This window comes from Gossypium raimondii, chromosome 8, assembly GCF_025698545.1.
Source record: "Gossypium raimondii isolate GPD5lz chromosome 8, ASM2569854v1, whole genome shotgun sequence".
In the NCBI taxonomy this organism is placed as follows: domain Eukaryota; kingdom Viridiplantae; phylum Streptophyta; class Magnoliopsida; order Malvales; family Malvaceae; genus Gossypium; species Gossypium raimondii.
In genome coordinates, this window is record NC_068572.1 from 986,372 (window position 1) to 1,006,490 (window position 20,119).

The window sequence follows — 20,119 nt, forward strand, 5'->3', positions numbered from 1 at the left end:
TTAAAAAATTAACATACTCCTTAAATTAATAACTAATATAAAAATTAATTGTTAAAAAAAAACGTATCTTTACACTGCTACAGCTAGAAGCGTTTTCGTTGTTTCAACTTAATTCTATAATTTTCCAAAAAAAAACAGCCTAATCCAATAATTTTAAAAAATAGCTCGTATAAGAAAAAGAAAAAGAAATGTCAATAAGTTTAGATAGGTGTCAAATAGATACCTAATGTAAACTTTACGGACAGTCACCTAATTATGTTTGTGTTCTTGTTTTGGTCATCTAATTTTAAATTTTTTAATTTAGACACTAACGTTTGAAGTCGTTCTTGTTTTTGTCACCCGTTATTAAATTTTCAATTTTTCCTTTTTGGGTTTTAGAAATTTATAGATATAGAATACATTTGTTTTAAAAGCTGAAAGCTTTTTGTTAAGAAGTTTGAGGATTAAATTGATAGAATTTGTAAATATGAAGGGTTAAATTTATTGAATTATTTAGAATTAGGATTAAATTGATAGAATATGTAAGTATTGAGGACTAAATGTGTTATTATACCAGTTAAAAAAAAGACTTTTTGTTATCAATTTAGTAGCCGGTGACTAGAACAAGAACGAATTCAAACCGTAGTGTCTAGATTGAAAATTTTTAAAATTGGGTGACCAAACTGAGAATGCGGGCATAGTTGGATGACCATTTGTATAATTTACACTAAAAACAATTGTTTTATTATGAGTAAACTAGAGTAGAAGTCAGCCAACTATGGTTTTTTTATTCCTTTTCGGTTACCTAATCGTGAAAAGTTACAAAAGGTCACCCAACTATTCAATTTTATATTTTTCGATCCTTAGACGGTTAATGCAAAAATGGAAACACCCAAAAGTTCAAAATAATTGGGTAACCAAAAAAGACAAAATTAAATAGATGAGTGACTCTTTTATAACTTTTCGTAGTATAGAAAAAGAACATAATTGGGTGACTACTAATGCAGTTTATACTTTTATTATCCATACAAGAACAGCACAGTTATTCAAATGTTCTTCAAATACACAGAAAGAGGGAAAAGTACCATGAAAACCCCTTTCTAAGAGCCAGCTTGTATTTTGTCCTCTTTACTCAAAAAATGAGCAAAGTAGTCTTTTTACATTAGATTGAAGAGCAAATAGGTAATTTCTTTTAAAAATTCCATCCCTTTATACGATTAAAAACAGGTGTAACTGACAGAATAACCACACAATAACATATGACATGTTAATATTAAAAACAAGTTTATGTATGTCAGTGTGAGGTACATGTGGCACGTCACGTCTTAATGTCTAATTATTCTGTCAATCACGTCAATTTTTAACGGTACAAATAGATAAATTTTTTAATAAAAATAATAAGTTTACTCTTTCATCTTACAACCTTTCATAATAATTGGAAGGGACTCAATCATAGTCTTAAATGCCACCTTAGTATGTAACTTTTCACTGCTGTTCCGTGCTGCCTTTCTCACCTCTGGTTGGACGAGATTTTGCACTTACAGAAGGTTTCTAAAGGAATGGGGTTGTGTTGTTGTTCAAGTGATACATAATTCTCTGTGTTGTCAGCATTTCTTCGATAAATGTATCAAAAAACACTTTCTTTTTTCATTTCATAAAATATTCAAAGGAAGTACAATGCAATTTTTAATGAATATCCTTCATCAGGTTAATTGATTAGTTCATCGATACCATAATCACATAGAAGTAAGAAAGTAGAAAATTACTTGCAAATTCAAGTGTGAGGTAGACGAGGGACTATAACAGGAACACCCCGAACCTTCTCAAGGGCAAAACTTATCCTTAATGGTCGACCTAACAATGCCTGCAGCGAAACCAGTTCTCAACATAAATATGATCTCCTATGGAAGATGACTTTCAGGTTCAAAAGTACAAGTCTCAATACCTTTCCATCCATAGCATCTTTTGCAGACATGGCTTCATTTTCATTAGAAAAATGGACAAACCCAAAGCCTCTTGACCGACCAGTCTCTTTATCATACATTATCCTCACTAGAAAAAAATTATCAAAGAGCGAAACAGGCCGATTATATGAAGCTTTCCAGTTCAAGTCATTGTTTTCCAAAGACTATTTAATGAAGACACTGTGATCACTGAGACAATTTATCGAACACATGGAGGACGAGTCTACTAACCTTCGGAGACATTGCCATAAGAAGAGAAGGCGTCTTTCAAAGATTTCTCGTCAACCGACCATGATAATCCTTCAATACCCAATTTCCCATTATGTTAAAAACAATCGGAAAGACAAAAACCGAAAGAGATGAGAAAGAAAATGAGACCTGCAACAAAGAGTTTGCTGGAAGATGAAGGAGGTGAGTGTGAGCTATAGAATCGCAAGGGTGAAGGTGAAATTGAGTTACCAAGTATAGTTGAAACTCTTCCGGCGATGAACCTACCAACACTGTTCTTCATTTCTTCGCCAAAAATAAAAACCATTCTTGTTTGAGATGGTAGTGTTGAAAGAGCGTAAATATGTTATAGTTATGGATAAAATATGACTATAGTCCCTATACTTTTGAAAATTTGGAATTTAGTCCCTCTATATTAAGTTCCAAAATTTAGGTCCAATTGTGTTAATTTTTTTGTTAAATTTAGGTTAATTACAACATATTTTTTAATTACATGGATACCTAGTGAGTAGTTTTTATTTATTTCAAAATGCCACAGAAAACAATTTAACAAAAAAAAAATTAACAGTGTTAATAGATTGGATCTAAATTTTAAAATTTGAAAATAAAGAGACTAAATTCCTAAAAATACAAGTACAAGGACTAAATTCCTAATTTTCCAAAACTACACGCAGCACATTGTAATCTATATTTATTTGTATAATTTTTTAATGTATGGTAAATAGAATATTTTGAAATTGGGATAATATAATTTTGACCCTATTGTTAAGTCTACTGAGTTGGTACTTTTTTAATATATTATAAGGTAAACTACACTAAAGGTCACTTAACTATGATTTTTTTTCTTTTCTAGTCACCCAATTATTAGTTAATTTCTTTTTTGTCACCTAGCTATGAAAAGTTGCAAAATGGTCACTCAACTATTCAATTTTTTCTTTTTTGGTCACCAACTGGTTAAAGTAAAAATGGAAACACCCAAAAATCTAATATAGTTGGGTGACCAAAAAAGACAAAATTGAATAGTTGAGTGACAAAAAAAAGAAATTTACTAATAATTGAGTAATCATTTTGTAACTTTTCATAGTTGGGTGACAAAAAAACATAATTAAATAGACTACTTGAAATTGGGATAATATAATTTTTACCCCTCATAAATTAAGTCCATTGTTGATGTCTGTACCTCTTTAATATATTGTATTACTTTGATAATATAATCTATACCACTATATATTTTTGGTAGTTAGGCCTTCCTTCTTTAACACCTCTCTAAGCCATTTTTTCAATTTTGGGCCTTATATTACTTTTGAATTTAAAATTTAATCTTTATACTTTATTTTTTACGATTTAGTACCCTTTTTTTTTGCCTTATAAGATAATGGTAAACGGTATAATTTCATTAGTACATCCCTAATTGTGCTCACCCCCCAAGCTGTAGTTTTTTTACCCAACTTGAACATGGTGATAGTTAATGTTGAAAAAAAGAAAAAGTTGAATCTTCTTAAGTTTTCTTCATGATTTTTCCTTAAATTTTTATTTATAAAATTATTATTTTATTATTTTAATAAATAAATTTTATGTTAGAAAAATGGGTTTTGATTTATTTATATATATATATATTTATAATTTTGTATGTATTTTTTATAAAATATTATGTACTTTTATCGAAAAATAAACTTTTAAATATAACTTTCAAGAGTATATTAAATTTAATAATTTGTATTCCTAACTTCTAAATGGAGTTGATAGAAAAGTTAAAATTAAAACGGAAATTTTGCCAATCTCTTAATGGGCCTACAAAATGTAAAAAATTAATTATTGGACTCATTTCGATAAATACATTGAGAAATAAAAAGAGAGGCTAAAATGTTAAAAATAATAGAGAAACTAAATTTGTATAAACCCACAAGTACAAGATTTATCCTTAAATTTACCAAAAATTAGATACAAATACATATAAGGTTGAAATTATGAAATATGGGTCATCATTTGGTACCATATATTTTTTATTCCACACATAACTTTAAACATTTGTGATATATATATTTTTAATATTTTACTATATCGATAATTGCCAATCCCTGACCTTGTTTATGAAATTTAAAAACTCCTCCAATATACGAAATATGCAAAATGATTTTGAGCGGGAGAGAAAAGAAAAACCTACAAGAAGCACAAATTCATGATTAATTGTTCTTTTTTATTGGTGGAGAATCGTTTGGAATTATATTTTTCTTATTTTATTTTAACGAGGTAAGTTAAATACAAAATCTAAGGCTTAGAATAATTTATTTCGATCTAACGGCTAAAATCATTTTAGTTTTTATGATTCTCATTTTGGTTTTTACAGTTCACAATTCTATAATTTTGTAAGTAAAGTTGAGAACGAAAACCGCGTTAAGTAAATAAAATGATTATTAGAATCAAAGAAAAAGTAATTTGTTCCATTTGATCAACAAATCATAACAATGTGTGTTCTTTCGGTTTTAAACCGAAGCTAAAGAGTCTAAGTTTCTTTTCAATATCGAGAAGATTATCTTCCGTTTCGATTAAAAATTTCGGTATATTTTAATTTGTTTCGAACATTAGTTAACTTACATTGATACTTATAGGCTCGAACTATTAAGATTTCGATAAGTAATTATATGAATCGGTAGGCTACTATATTAGTTTAATTAGGGATAATTGTTCGAACATGCTTAAACCTTCTTTCTAACATTTCTTGTTATTGTGTGCGGATTATACATATATTAAGCCTCCAAAAGATAATCATTGTTTCAAAGAAAATATGGGAAAACCAACCAAATAACATTCACTTGAGATGAAAAAAAGTAATTTAAAAAACCATACATATACATATACATATACATGTGCAAATAGTAATCATCATATAAAAAAATCAAACTAGCATATAGTATTGATCATAGATTCAATGAACTAAACATACACATATTCATATACATATACATATAGTAATCATCATATAAAAAACATCAAACTAGCATATAGTATTGATCATAGATTCAATAAACTATACATACACATTCACATATACATATAGTAATCATCATATAAAAGAACATCAAACTAGCATATAGTATTGATCATAGATTCAATAAACTATACATACACATACATATATACATATATAGTAGTTATTATATAGAAAAACAACATCAAACTAATATAGCACTGATCAAAGATTCAATAAACTAAATAGATGTGCATGTACATAAAATCATAATCATCTCAGTTGTATTGAACCAACAAACATACTTAAAATTTCAGTTCTAGGGCAACATGAAAAAGACATAAACTATAATGTCAAATGGCAAACACGACAAACTAGTTGACAGCCATTTATATTTTATGCAAAAAACAACAAGGGTTTTCAGGCACAAGTTTAAACCCTAAAAGGATAGATAGAAACTAAGAAACCAAACATACATACATACATATGTATATGTGTATATGTATAAGCAAATGGTAGCTGAAACCCAGAAATTTGGTAATTTGATAATCAAACCTCACTATCTGAATCATCTGAATCTTCTCCAATATAAGGTTCATTCAAATCAAAATCTAGCTGCTGTGTCTTGTTGTTCTTGGTGTAGTATTGTTTTGCCTCTTCTTTCAATGGAGTTGTTTTAGGGTTTTTAGTGTAGAAGCTTGTCTTCAATGGTGTCTTATGAATTTTTGTATTATCTATTTCAAATGAATTACCTCTAGATAGCTTCATAAGACAATAAGCAGCTTCGGTTATCTCATCCTCGGTGTCGGTGTCGGTATCGGCATCGGTGTTGTTGGCGTGATCGGAACGAGTTGATTTCTCGAACCGTTTAGTGGTGGTGGTCCATTTGGGGAGGGATTTCAACAGATCGGAAGCGGAGCCTTTGATCTGATCAACCACGACGGCTTCGTCGTTCTCCGACACACTCGAACAACAGCTGTTCCTGTCGGAAGGCGGGGGCCTTATCCCTCTCCAGTTTCTCTCAGGGTGATTCCTCATGTGACCGAACAAGGATTTCAATGACTTGAAATCCTTCTTGCAAATACAGCAGCTCACTTTCTCTTCGCTTCCATGGCTCTCATGCGGAGTTTCCGCCGCCGCTACCGCCGCCATGATCGGAATCTTCTTACGGATGTTATTATTGTTGTTGTTCCTTGGCTGACGCTTTGATATCTTCTTATAACGGCCACCATTCTTGTTAGCTTTCATATGGATCCTTACATGACCTCCCAACGCCTTACCCGACGTAAACCCTTTGCTGCAAACAGGACAAACATGTTGATCACCACCGTCTCCTCCTCCTCCTCCTCCTCCTCCACCTCCGCCGCCGGAGCCGCCGTAGCTTTTCTTGGAGATCTTGAGCTTCACCATGAGCTTGTTATTGTTTGGCTTTAATGGCACTGAATCTGATGTTTCAATTGAAACTGATCCTTTTTCCATGGTGTTAGTCACTTGATCATCCATCAAAACACACAAAAAAAAAAAAAAAACCAACAACAACAACAACACAAAAAAACCCAAAGATTTGGGTGTTTTTTATTTCCTCGGAAAATTAAAAAAGAAAATTGGGAATTTTAGAAGACTGATTGAATTAAAAACGGCATGTAAAGGGACAAAAGAGCAAAGAGTTCAAGATTTTAGGGCAAAGAAAAAGGGATTTGAGCTATATTGAAGGAAGAAAAAATACATTTCAAATAATGAAAATTACTCATAAATATTAAGTGAAAAAATACTTACATTTTCTTCTTCTTTTTATTGACTTTCCAATGCATATGAAATATTTCTTAATTTCTTTGATATCCCCACCTTCAATGTTCAATGTGTATTTATTTGATAGGATTTTTTAGTCACTTTTTTCTTCTTAATTTTTCCATATATATAAAGTATTTTATATATTGTTTATGTGTTAGAGATGGAAACTTCTTATAAAATCTCGGGTTCGGGTCGTGACATATATAGAAAATGATATTAACAAGGCGAAAATTTTTTCGTTGCGAGCTTATCGTATCATATATATGATTTAGATGATCGGGATCGTTGGTTGTTGGTGTCTTGGATCAACATTCGAATCGTGTGTCATCCATTCCCTCACCAAATAGTTTAACGGATTAATTTTAAAAAGAAATTACTAAAAGATAAAATAGAAGACACTTATCTCTTAAAGTTTGTTATAAAATACGGAGAAAATTTTAAATAAAAAATAATTATACCCTTATTATTTATATATGTATTTTTAATTATTTATTTTTCATTTTATTTACAAAATAATAAAACTTAATTATATATTAATTAGTTACAATTATTTAGAAAGTTTTAATAAAAAATTGATAATAATTTTTTAAAAATAAAGTTATTGGCCTAACAGTAATCTTAAGATCCTGGGAATTTTAACATCTTATCTCGAAGTCACATTTTGTGTAAATCATATGTAACTTCTTAATCCATATTTATTCTAATTTATGTCTCAATACGTGTGAGAGTTTTGTGTAGGCTTATTTTGGTATAGGCCTGAATATGTTGTTCTGTATATCGAGCTCTATAATATATTTGCAATTGTGATTGTACTTGTAATTTTCGGAAAAAATAATGGAGTTAAATATATTAATTGAAAATTGTTATTATATTAGAATGTAATACACCTTATAATTTAATTAGATTTTAAATATTTTTAACTGAATATTGTTTTTTTAACATTATCTTCGTTATAGGTTCTTATCATATATATTCTTTTTTTATATAATGCCTATAACTATACATAGCTCTTCCCCAGCCCTTAAATAGAAGGATAATGCGCTTCAGCGCACTCGAACCCACGTCTTCCTGCACTAACAATAATACCGATGCCGATCGAGTTAATGGCTAATTGAATCTTATAAATTAAATTAATTAATGGCATGTTTTATACAATGCCTATAACTATACATAGTGTCTCCCCAACCCTTAAATAAGAGAATAATGGGCTTCAGTGCACGATGCTTATAACTATACATAGCTCCTCCCCAACCCTTAAATAAGAGGATAATGCGCTTCAGCGCACTCGAACCCACGTCTTCCTGCACTAACATTAATACCGATGCCAATCGAGTTAAGACTGGCTAATTGAATATTAAAATTAAATTAATTAATGGCATGTTTTAGCCATGAATGCTGTTTTAAATAAAAATAATTACCCTTAAACTATTTTATTTATGTGCTAAAATAATTATGAGAATGGAGATGAGACTAAATTTAATATGAAAGGCGTTTAGTCTTTCTAACTTCTATTAATACGTTATATTCAAAATAATACACAAAAATACTTTATATAATTTCAATTATTGAAATAAAAATTATTTTAAAATATAATAAAATTAAAATTATATTAAATCTAATAGTAGATAATTACATTTGAATCTTGACAATCTATTGGCTGTAAAATTTTTAATATTTTATTAATTTATATATTTTAATTTTAAATATATATATTTAATTTCATAATAATAATATAACCTGATATTTAATTAAAAATAAAAATATAAACTTACTAAAATACATCTAAAATGAAGCTAGACAAATGGGTGTCAAAATTTAGATGTATTTGGACAATGTTGTGTCCAAATTCATTCTTAATGTGAAAAAAAAGAAATATTCTTTTTTTATTAATTTATGTATTTTAAAGTACTTTTAGAGAATGGGGCAAACTACATATTAACATATCAAACAAATTTTATAATTCAAATTCAACACCTAATTTCCATTTCATCAATAACACCTAAGTTAAAATTATATAGACTGGCAATTAAATTTATTGTTGTTGCAATATCTTAAAGACTATTGGGCTACACATTACATCTCTACTTGTAAGGGAGGAAGTTCTATAAGGCATATTTCGAGGGAGGAGACGACGGAAATAGAAAGGTGGATTCAACTAAGTTCTGATGGAACGGTTAAAATTAACACAAGTTGTGTTGCTGTAGGAGGAGCTTTGAAAGATCAAAATGGGGAATGGATCTTTGGGTTTAATTGCGGATTAGGGAAATGCTCTGTTTTCGAAGTTGAACTGTGGGGTATTCTTGATGGTGTGACATTGGTACAAGGAAGATAGCATGATAGAGTTTTGGTGCGAACAAACAACTTGGAAGTTATTGGGGTGATCAAGAAGGTCTTATCAAAATGATCCTATTCGGAAATAATCAGATGTATTATACAACTCTTGCAAAATGAGGAGAACTAATGTAATACCCAAAAAAAAAAAATACTACAGTAAGAAAGTAAGATAATATTCCTGATATAGTAAAATAAGGAAATAAAGTGATAAAAAGGGTAATTTTGAGTTATGTCAACATTGAGAAGTATATTATGACATATTAATTCAAAAAGGATTAAATCGCAAAAGTGAGAAAAGTTTTGTGGCCCAAGAGTAAATACTCAAAATTTAAAGGGTTAAAGTGTAAATATGAAAAAGTTGAAGGACCAATAGTGAAAATATTTTAAGGGTAGAATAATCTAGAAACCAAGGAAAATGGATGAATTAGGACCAAATTGAAAAGGTGAAGAATTTTGAGGGACTAAATTATAATTTTACCAATTTAAGTGATGACTCAAGGATGGAATTTTAAAAAAACATGAAGAGCAAAATGGTCAATTAGAAGAGAGAGAAATCTAGAAGGCAATGATGATGTTGGTGATATTTTAGATTAATTAATTAATTAATTAAATATTAGTTTATTAATATTTCAATTTGATTTTTAAATGATAATTTATTATTTTATTATTAATTTATTTAGTATATATATATATATATATATATATATATATATATATATATATATGTGTGTGTGTGTGTGTGTGTGGAAAGAAAGATGAAAAGCAACCAACCCATCATCTTCCATGCATCCAACGTGAGGAGAAGAGAGAAAGAAGGAAAGTTTTGCTTTCTTTACAATTTGGTCCTTCCTCCAAAAACTTACCATTTTCACCTAGAAATCAAAAGAATTTCCATATCCATCAAGAGAGAAAGATAACAAGGAGACTATGGGGAGCTAGAATATCAAGTTGAATTCAATAGATTGAAGCTGGAGGAGAGAGAAAATCAAGTTAAAGATTGAAATCAATAGGACAAGGTAAGAACATTGAGATTTCAATATATTTTTAAGTTTGATATTATTGAAATAGCATGGAAAAGATGTTATAGTAGAATTTTCTTATATAAAGTCTTATGTTCTTGATATATTAGTGAAGATAAATAAGTGAAAGTGATGGGAAATATTATAGAGAAAGGAATAAGGAAGTTATAAACTTAGTAATTAACATTTTGCACTAAAATAGTTTTGGACAGCAACAATAGGTTAACTTTGAAAAATCACCATAAATTGTGGAAATGAAATTAGAGGATGAAAAAATATGGAATTAAAGCTTACTGAGTCTAGTTTTTCATAGAAGAAACAGTGTAAGTAATGGAATTGTAAATCATGAGATATAATAGATTTTGTGAGATAAGGTCAGAATGATTTTGGGTTCCCTGTTCTAACTTTGGAAAATCATAAAAATTGTAAAAAATAATTATGGGTTATAATTTATATGTTTAAAATCCTTAAAGATTATATTTTCAATAAAATAAACAGGGATATCATCCAAATTTTTACAAGGAGATAATTAAGTTTTAGTGAAGAAGTGTCAGAACTGTCAGACAGCAGAACAGATGTGACTTTAAAGAATAAACTGTACTTATTGGCTATACCAAAAATTCTGAAAATGTTATGGTAGGAATATATGTGAGTTTAGTTTCAGATAAAATTAACGGATCTCAATTTGGAGTTCTGTAGCTCAAGATATAAATAATTTAGTGACTATGACTCAAGTGGACAGCTTTGAATGAATATATAAATAAATGGTGAAATTATAGATAATGTTACATATAAGCATGTTATATACATTAAGGATGTGGAATGGAGAGGAGGAGGAGGAAAATATATGATTATTCAACTAGCATGAGTTTTCATTAAAATGACCAATTTACATGTTTTAGGTTCAGGGACTAAATTGAACAAATGTGAAACTTTAAGGGTAAATTTGTAAATGTCAAAAAGTGACCAAATTGCATGAAATGAATTGTTTTATTATTTAAATTAGTAAATTGAATGAAATATTAATTTAGATCAAGATTGGGTGGAAATTGAGAAAATAGAAATTTTCCAAAATGTCCCTAAATTTTGCTATTTACGCAATTTAGCTCGGTAAGTTCGTATGAACTATATTTTGTATAATTTTAATAGAAGTGAATGCTATTTGGTAATGAATATTATATGTGTGTGTGTTTTATTATTGGAATTGAATTATTATTGGTAATAGGTATAATTATTAGATGTTTTGAAATGATTATCGGAAGCTTGATTGGGTTGGAAGTTTGTTGGAGATATATCACATTATCCATTGGTTCTATTGGTAATTTTGGATGATTTGATTCTGGTTATAATAACTTGTATAAGTTAAATTGGTTAATGTTAGCTCATAAATGTTTTGATTTTGATTGGTTATAAATATGAATGCTTGATGAAATGAAATGTCTGAAAATTAATTTGTAAACTCCGGTAATGCTCTATAACCCTATTCTGGAGAAGGATACGGGTTAGGGGTGTTACAACCAGTCAATTGAATATGTTCCTAGAGAAGAAAACATGAAAGCTGGTCGTATTACCAAGCTAGCTTTTGATAGGGAGGAGGGTCTACAATTATATGTAACATCTCTTTTTGTTTCTTTTTAGTATTTTGTATAGTTTCTTCTTCTATTCACCAAAAAAAAATTTGTAATAATTTTCACTTTAAAGATACATAATATAAATTTGGTAAAAAACCTCTAAAGTCCTTCTCAATTTCAAAATTGAGCAAATTGATCCCTCTAAAAAAATTAGAGCAATTTAATCCCTATCAATTTTGAATGTGAGCAACTAAAGATAACTTATCGTGACGTTAATGTTTTCCATCAATTATTCATGATTTTCATTGGTATACTAACAAATTTAGCAATTAAAATTTACACATTCATCAATTTGGTCCTAAATTAACAAATTTCTCAATTGTACATTTTTTTTGCGTGTTTATTGGTTTTACAATGCATATAATTTCTTGAGATAATTCCAAAACTACACATGAACTATGGTTTAATGTGCGTTGTATACATGAATTTTGGTTTTGTGCAATTTTATACATGAAATTTTGATTTGATCCAATTCTTGTAAATTATTAACACAAGTATTAATATAACATCATTCTATATTTATATATTGCATACATAAATAATTATATTTATCCAATATAAAAATAAACCGATGTATTTATTTCTTTAAATGTGTATGATTAAATAAAATTTAAAATTTCAAATATATATTTGAACCACAATTAGAGTTTCACGTATATAATTGCGTCAAAGTAAAGTTCATATATACAATCGCACACTAAATCAAAATTTATGTATAATTTTGAGATTTATCTCTATTTTTTTATATCTCCAAACTTTCAATATTCAATGCGTATTTAATTGGAAGGATTTTTAGCCATTTTTTCTTGTTAATTTTTTCCATATATATAAAGTATTTCATAATTTGCCAAATTAATCAAATAAAAGACACCATTATAACCATACATGTATAATATAAAATATGGTAGCTTAATACGGATTAGGTGGTAAAATCTCGGTTTGAGTCGTGAGATATATAAATTGGTATTCACGAGACGATAAATTTTTCGTTATGAGTTTAATATCATACATATAATTTAGATTATTAGAGTCGTTATCGGTTAGCGTTTTAGATCAAAAATTGAATCGTGTGTCATCCATTCCCGCCCTAAATAATTTAATAGATTGTTTTTTCAAAAAACTTTTTAAATGAACCACACAACATTTGAAAAGCCTTTTCTAAAATTTAATTATCATATTTGTTAATAAATATTTTTAAAAATACATTTACTTTATAGTTTGAAAAATAGGCACTTTTGAAAAAATATTCCTAAATTATTCACTTTACATAAAGGAAAATTTAAATAAAAGATAAGATAAATTACACTGCAAGTCACTCAATTATCAAATTTTTAATTTGATCACCCAATTATTGTTCCTTTTCTTTTTGGTTGTCTAATTATCTTTCTTTTTTAATTTGGTCATCAAATTAATCGAGATTTTTTTGTCATTTTATTGTTAGTTGTCGTTAACTCTCTTATCGGAAAGTAACGTGGCGGTTAAAAATTTTAATATAATAACAAATTTAGCCCTAAAATTTTACATATTATATTGATTTAGTCATAATTTTAAAAAATATTCCTTGAAATTTACAAATAATCTTATTCTGATCCTAATTCTAAAAATTAAAGAAATATATAAAAAATTAAAAATACATAAATATTTTCAAAAAATATATATAAAATACCCCCACCTCCACTTCCATCAATGGCTATTTGGTCTTCTCCTCCTCCTCTCAACCACCATCCAGGATCCATACTCCTCCATCTTCGCACGATAAGCAACCAACGGTTCCTTGGGCAACATTTCTTCCCTGTTAATACTATCGTCTCTATCCTTGAACATGGCCATAACTCCCACATTTGAAACAAATATTAGGATTATCATACTTTGATCAACCAACTCATGGATTCGTTTGGAAAACTTGATCATTCTCCTTCTTCCAACTTAATGTCATCTTCAAAAAGTGAGCCTTTGGCCCCTTCCAACTTTTTTCGTTCCATTTGGCAGTTTATTCTTAAAGGACATCAGAACTACCTCCAAAGCCTCCATGTCCATACCACCATCGTCAGGAGGATCATCCTTCCATAACCGAACTTTCTTGGTAACCCTACTGCCACCGTTACCTTGGTAATCCGGTGATGAAAACAGGTGAGGAGTGCTACACTAAGGGTGTGTACGAGGGAATTCTATTTCTTCTTTTTATTTGTCACTGATTCCCATATGCAGGTCTTCATTGTTGGATCTTTTCTTTGTGATCCATCGGAATGTGCTTAGGCATGTATGTTTGGAGTTTACAAAATTTACAACATTTTAAAAGGAATTAAAATTTTTTATTTTGTAAATGTCAAGGGACTAAATTTATTGAATTTTTTTAGAATTTGAACTAAAATACTAAATTTGCAAACATTGAGGGTTAAATTGATTGAACTTTTATATTTAGGATCAAATCGATAAAATGTGTAAACATTAGAAAACTAAAATTATTATCGTTCAATATAATTTATTCTAATATTCTAATATATATATATATATATATATTCAAATTCATTTAGAAAAAAGTGTTGAGTGCACTTGGAAAGCAATTTGCACTTCAAATGGATAAATTCGAACTTTAAAGACAATATTATTAGAAGGGACAGCCACGAACTACAAATATGAACCATAAATCAGATATAAAAAAATAATATAAAGTTTTTAAAATCAAAGATAAAAATGTAAAATTAAAAACTTCGGTAATTTAAAAATCATATTTATTTCTTTTTTTGTGTGACCCATATTTAATTTTAAGTAACTTATAATTCAAATCCAACACTTAATTATCAATTAATCAAATAACATGAAAGTAAAAGATTACGAAAGATACATAATATAAAATTCAATACGAAAAATATTAATATAATTACAATAATCTAAATTTAAAATTTTTACAATACGACATCGGATTAATTCGGATTAAACCCCCTTTTCTTTAATCTAACAAGAAAGCCACCTCTCATTTTCAAAAGAAGTGATAAAGTGTAAGGAGGGTCCATCATTTTCTCTGCACTCGCACCACCATCAACCGCTATGATCTCGAATTCACGCATCAAAGCCACTACGATCGTCTTCATCTGTACAAAAGCCATATCTTTACCCAAACACGTCCTGGGCCCACAATGAAACGCCGGAAATTTAAACTGATCAGACGGCTTAAAAACGCCATCACCCCCGGGCAACCATCTTTCGGGTTTAAATTCTCTACAGTCAGGGCCCCACACTTTCTCCATCCTCCCCATAGCGTAAGCAGAATAATCAGCGAACCAACCTTTTGACACGCGGGTACCATCAGGCCAAACATCATCACTCACCGTTAATCTTGAATTGATTGGTACCGGAGGAAACAACCGTAGCGATTCCGATAGAGCCGCATGTAGGTAATTCAAACTCTTTAAATCATCGTATGTGAAAGTAGGATCTAGTGTTGTTACTTCGTTAAGAATCAAACGGTCGCAATCTGGGTGGCCGTTGATTAACCAGAAAAACCAAGTCAACGCCGTCGACGTTGAATCTTTACCGGCCAGGATGAAGCTTATGATTATATCTCGTAAGAACTTTCTCTTCTTTGCTTCGTCGTCGAATTCTATCTCCGATGACGTTTTCGCCATGAATCTCGATAACAGATCTTGATTTCTCCAATCGGGATAGATTCTGTCGTATTGTTCTTGTTTTGCTTTTGATTTGATGATTTCAAAAGCGAAATCATCGATTATTTTGATTGATTCTTTCAATTTTTTCTCCGATCCGATGTTCAACGATCTCTTGATTCTCCAAACGGCGGGAATCGGAGCGAAGAATCTCGAAGAACAGATATCAACGGCGTCGTTGAAAGCTTTAGCGAAACCTGAATTATCCATAGATTCAATATCTACACCAAACGCGACTTTACAAATGTTAATGAATGAAAATCTTTGTAAAATCTCTTGAAGATCGATGATTCGGTTTTCGTTACAAGCGGTGTAGAGATACGGTACGAGGTTTTGATCGAGCTGGGAAGTTACGACGTTAGAGATGAAATGTCTGAGTGATTTGGTGTTGAATTCGTGACTCGAGAGCTTACGTTGCATAGTCCAGAGATGGCCATCGATACCGAATATGCCGTCGCCGAGGAGGTCGTGGAGGAAATCGTGGAACCGAGAGCCTTTGATGTAGTTGGGGAAATTGGCGACGAGGAGGTGGTGGAGGTTGGCGGGGTTAGCGGTGCAAACGCCGCGAGAGAGGTTGAGGAAGTTGTTGACTTGGAGAGTGGATGTTGGCGTTTGAGAGAGCATGTCGGCGACCCAATCGTGGAAACGGTGGCGGTTGCGGAGGAAACCCGGGAGGTTTCCAATTATAGGGTACGACTGTGGAGTCGGGTTTTTGCTCGGCGGAGCTTGTTTTTGACGGCGGAAAATGGGGAAGAAGATGAAGGGAAGGAGACAAAGGGATAATAAAGCTAGTAATGGAAGCAGGGGACTAATGTTATTTAGAGGATCAAAGTCTGCCATTGTTGATCAGTTCCTTTTGCTTCGTGGTCTTCGAATGGGGTAGTGCAGAAAACATACAAAAGCTAGAAGAGTGTGGATATGGTTGTGTTTTGGTAAAATTCCATGTCAAGTCCCTCTATTATAAATATTGGATCAAGTTAGTCCCTTTATTATTAAATGGATCAATTTAATTCATGTACTAAGGCTAAATTGTAATGGACTAATGAGATACTGGTACTCACAAGCTATCTGAGTTCAATTTGAAAAAAATTCGAACTCGATTTGGTAATTATTGAGTTGAGCTCGAGTTATCGGTCAAGTCAAATTCTAACGTAATAATATTTGACTCGAATAGCTCATAACCTAATATCGAGCTTTTCATATTTTTATATTATCAAATTAAATTATTGTCCTTAATATATTATTAACCTAAGCTTAATTATCGAGCCGAGTTCAAGTTTGAGCTTGAGTACAAAAATTGGTAAACAAGCTTAATTGAACTCCAACTCGAATAACTCAATTATATCTCGAGTCGAGCTCAAGCTTAAAAAATAGATGTTTGATTGAGCTCAAACCAATTATTGAACTCTGAATTTTGAGTCGAGCTTGAGCTTGGCAATATTTGGGCTCTGCTCAACTCGTTATACCCTTAGACACGACTTTTTTAGTTGTAGTTCAACTCCAAGTAAAAGATTCCGATTGTAGAATCATAAAAAAAGCTTTCAAAATATTAGCTTTGTTAAAAATTAAATGACATTCTTTAAAGGCTTAATGACAAATTTGGCTACTAACGTTTATATGTTTTGTCAAAATGACCCTAATTGTATTTTCTAGCCTTTTTTGGCATCAACATTTATTCTTTTTTTCAAATTTTTTTTAACAGATTTGATGAGAGTACCGTTACAAAAAGTTAACGGGATGATGCGGAATTTCATATGTGGAATATTTTTAATGAGATGTAATTTATTATTCAGATAACTCAATAAGATAATTACATGTGAAAAATAATAAAATAAATAGATAATTCATGAAGTTAAAAATAATTCTTAATTTAAAGAAAATAAATGTAATTATCTAAAATAAGGTTTCAAAATAAATGCAAATATTCAATATTTTCGGTTTGATTAATTAATTATATTTTGAAACCTCTCAAAAACAAAATGCATTTATTTTGAAACCTTTTTCAGATAATTACATTTATTCTCTTTAAATTAAGAGTTATTTTTAATTTCATGTATGATTTATTTTATTATTTTCACATTAAATTATCTTATTAGATTACCTAAGTAATAAATTATATCTCATTAAAAATATTCCCAATCATTCTCCTTAATTTTTTAACAATACTTTCACCTATGTTAGAAATTAAAACACAAGATTAATTCAGAATTTGAGTATTTTATTATTCTTAGTGCTTGAATTTCAGATGTTTGATTTTCTGTTTTATCAAACAACACCTTAGTCTATGCTCGATTCGAAAGCTTCCATCATGACATCCTTTTCCATGTAACTGTTGAGGCATGATAGACATTCATACATGATCTTTGATTCCGGGTGTGAATTATCTTCAACAAAGAAAGGTTGGATCCTCCGGTCGACCTCAATCCAACTACAACCCGGGTTCTTTCTCAGTCCTAGTTCCTTCATCTTCAATCTCACTTCGCGTACTTTGCTCCACTTCTTAGCAGAAGCATACATATTTGATAAAACGATATACGTAGATGAATCATCGGGATCTTTCTTGATAAGCAATCCTGCAATTTTTTCCCCTAGCTCTAAACACCGGTGCAAACGGCACGCAGACAATAGTGTGCTTAGCAACTCAACATCCTCTCTAGTTTCCCGGGTACTTTGGAGAATCTCGTATGCTTCATGTAATCGACCAGCACGTCCAAGAAGATCGATCAAGCATGAATAGTGTTCCCGTTGCGGTTTAATACTATGTTCATTGATCATTTGATGGAAATAAGAACAGCCCTCATCAACCAATCCTCCATGGCTACAAGCAGATAAAACCGCAAGGAAAGTAACTCCATCTGATTTTGTATTAGATTTCTGCATTTTATCGAAAAGATTCAAAGCCTCGGAAGCTCGACCGTGAGAACCGTAAGCAGTGATCATAGAAGTCCAAGACACTAGATCCCTCTCCGGTAAATCACGGAATATTATATATGCTTCATCTACGGCACCGCATTTTGCATACATGTCTAGTAGTGTCCCCATAACAACTTCATTTCTTTCCAACTTGTTCTCAATTATAGAACTATGAATCTCCTTCCCTTTTTCTAAAGCAGCTAACTGCGAACAAGCGGCTAAGCCACTACTATACGTTACTGCATCCAGTTTTACACCGGCTTTTACCATACTATCGTAAATACCAAGAGCATCAAAGCATTTTCCAACAGAAACATACCCCGAGATCATAACGTTCCACGAGACTACATCTGTCTTTGGCATTAACTTAAAGACATTTTCAGCTAAATGAACATTTCCACATTTGAAGTATAAATCAATAAGGGAATTGTTAACAAAGATATCGGTTTCAATCATGTTTCTTATCATGTAACCATGTGTGAACTTCCCATACCGAAGTTGGGCTGATCTCGAACAAGCTATTATGATGCTGCTTAAAGTAGTTAAAGAAGGTTCAATCCCTTCCACATTCATCTTCTTAAAGAGTTCAATACAAGATTGGCTATTACCTATGGAACTATAACCAGCAATCATGGTATTCCAAGTGATCACATTCACATCCTTTTTCGGTATTTGCTCGAAAACCTCTCTAGCTATCTCTATACAACCACATTTTCCATACATATCAACAAGAGCAGAGCCAAGGAAACCATCCAAACCAATCCCGGTTTCAACCAATTCTCGATGAATCTTCTTCCCTCTTTCCAAATCCATAAGCCTCGCACACGACGAGATAACAATCGTAAGCGTTACTAAATTTGGTTCGAGTCCATCGTCCCTCATTTTCTCAAACAATTCCAACGCTTTTTCAGCTTTCCCGTCTTGATTATAACAAGAAATAACAGTGTTCCAACAAGCAACATCTCTCTCAGGCATTTCATCGAACACATGGGTAGCTTCCTCAAACATATTGCATTTTGCATACATGGCTACAACAGAGCTTCCAATAACAACATCAGACAAAAACCCAACTTTTATCAAATGGGTATGAATCATTTCACCATACCCAACAGCCCCCAATCCACCACAAGCTTTAAGCAAACTGGGATAAGTAAAACCATTAGGCTTCAACAAAGGGTATTTCCATAACTTATCGAAAAGCTTAATAGTTTCAACGAACATGAAACTCTTAGTGTAAGCAGCCATTAAAGTGTTCCATAAAGAAATGTCTGATGGGTTGTCGATGGTATCGAAAACACGGCCGGCCGAGCGGTGTAAATTGCAAGAGAAGTAAAAGGCGATGAGAGTTTTGCATAAGGCAATGTTGTTGTGAAAGCCTGAAGTGATTATTTTCTGGTGAATGAGCTTACCCTTTATTAAGGACTTGCAGGTTTTTAAAAGGGATAAAAATTTTACAGTGTCCATTTCAAAAGGGTGATGGAATTTTTATCATTGAAAACGAAGACGGAGACGACTTAGTTTAAGCACTTAAAGCTGGTGTTTTCGGCGGTTGAGGTGCAGATGGCCATGTTTTCCGGTGGTAGTTACTAGATAGGGAATTTTGGTTATTGAGTGATTTTTGGTTCGA

General features: G+C 31.0%; 4 protein-coding genes across 4 annotated transcripts; all 4 read right to left on the bottom strand.

Annotated features, from left to right (window-relative positions):
- Positions 1 to 1,602: 1,602 nt before the first annotated feature.
- LOC105790061 (glycine-rich RNA-binding protein 4, mitochondrial) lies at positions 1,603 to 2,480 on the bottom strand. The gene is made up of 4 exons (XM_012617460.2): positions 2,322 to 2,480; positions 2,175 to 2,243; positions 1,925 to 2,031; positions 1,603 to 1,843 (listed from the first exon to the last, which is right to left on the bottom strand). Exons 1-4 carry the CDS (start codon positions 2,476 to 2,478, stop codon positions 1,754 to 1,756), a joined length of 423 nt encoding a protein of 140 aa, XP_012472914.1. The 5' UTR covers positions 2,479 to 2,480; the 3' UTR covers positions 1,603 to 1,753.
- Positions 2,481 to 5,688: 3,208 nt separating this feature from the next.
- LOC105793046 (uncharacterized) lies at positions 5,689 to 6,618 on the bottom strand. Its single transcript, XM_012621989.1, has one exon. It carries the CDS (start codon positions 6,616 to 6,618, stop codon positions 5,689 to 5,691), a length of 930 nt encoding a protein of 309 aa, XP_012477443.1.
- An 8,128-nt stretch (positions 6,619 to 14,746) lies between these two features.
- Positions 14,747 to 16,502, bottom strand: LOC105790065 (cytochrome P450 94A1). The gene has a single exon (XM_012617464.2). The coding sequence runs from the start codon at positions 16,417 to 16,419 to the stop codon at positions 14,839 to 14,841; it is 1,581 nt and encodes a 526-aa protein (XP_012472918.1). The 5' UTR covers positions 16,420 to 16,502; the 3' UTR covers positions 14,747 to 14,838.
- A 1,274-nt stretch (positions 16,503 to 17,776) lies between these two features.
- On the bottom strand, positions 17,777 to 20,106 carry LOC105790066 (pentatricopeptide repeat-containing protein At5g27110). The gene has a single exon (XM_012617466.2). The coding sequence runs from the start codon at positions 19,954 to 19,956 to the stop codon at positions 17,857 to 17,859; it is 2,100 nt and encodes a 699-aa protein (XP_012472920.1). The 5' UTR covers positions 19,957 to 20,106; the 3' UTR covers positions 17,777 to 17,856.
- Positions 20,107 to 20,119: the final 13 nt, after the last annotated feature.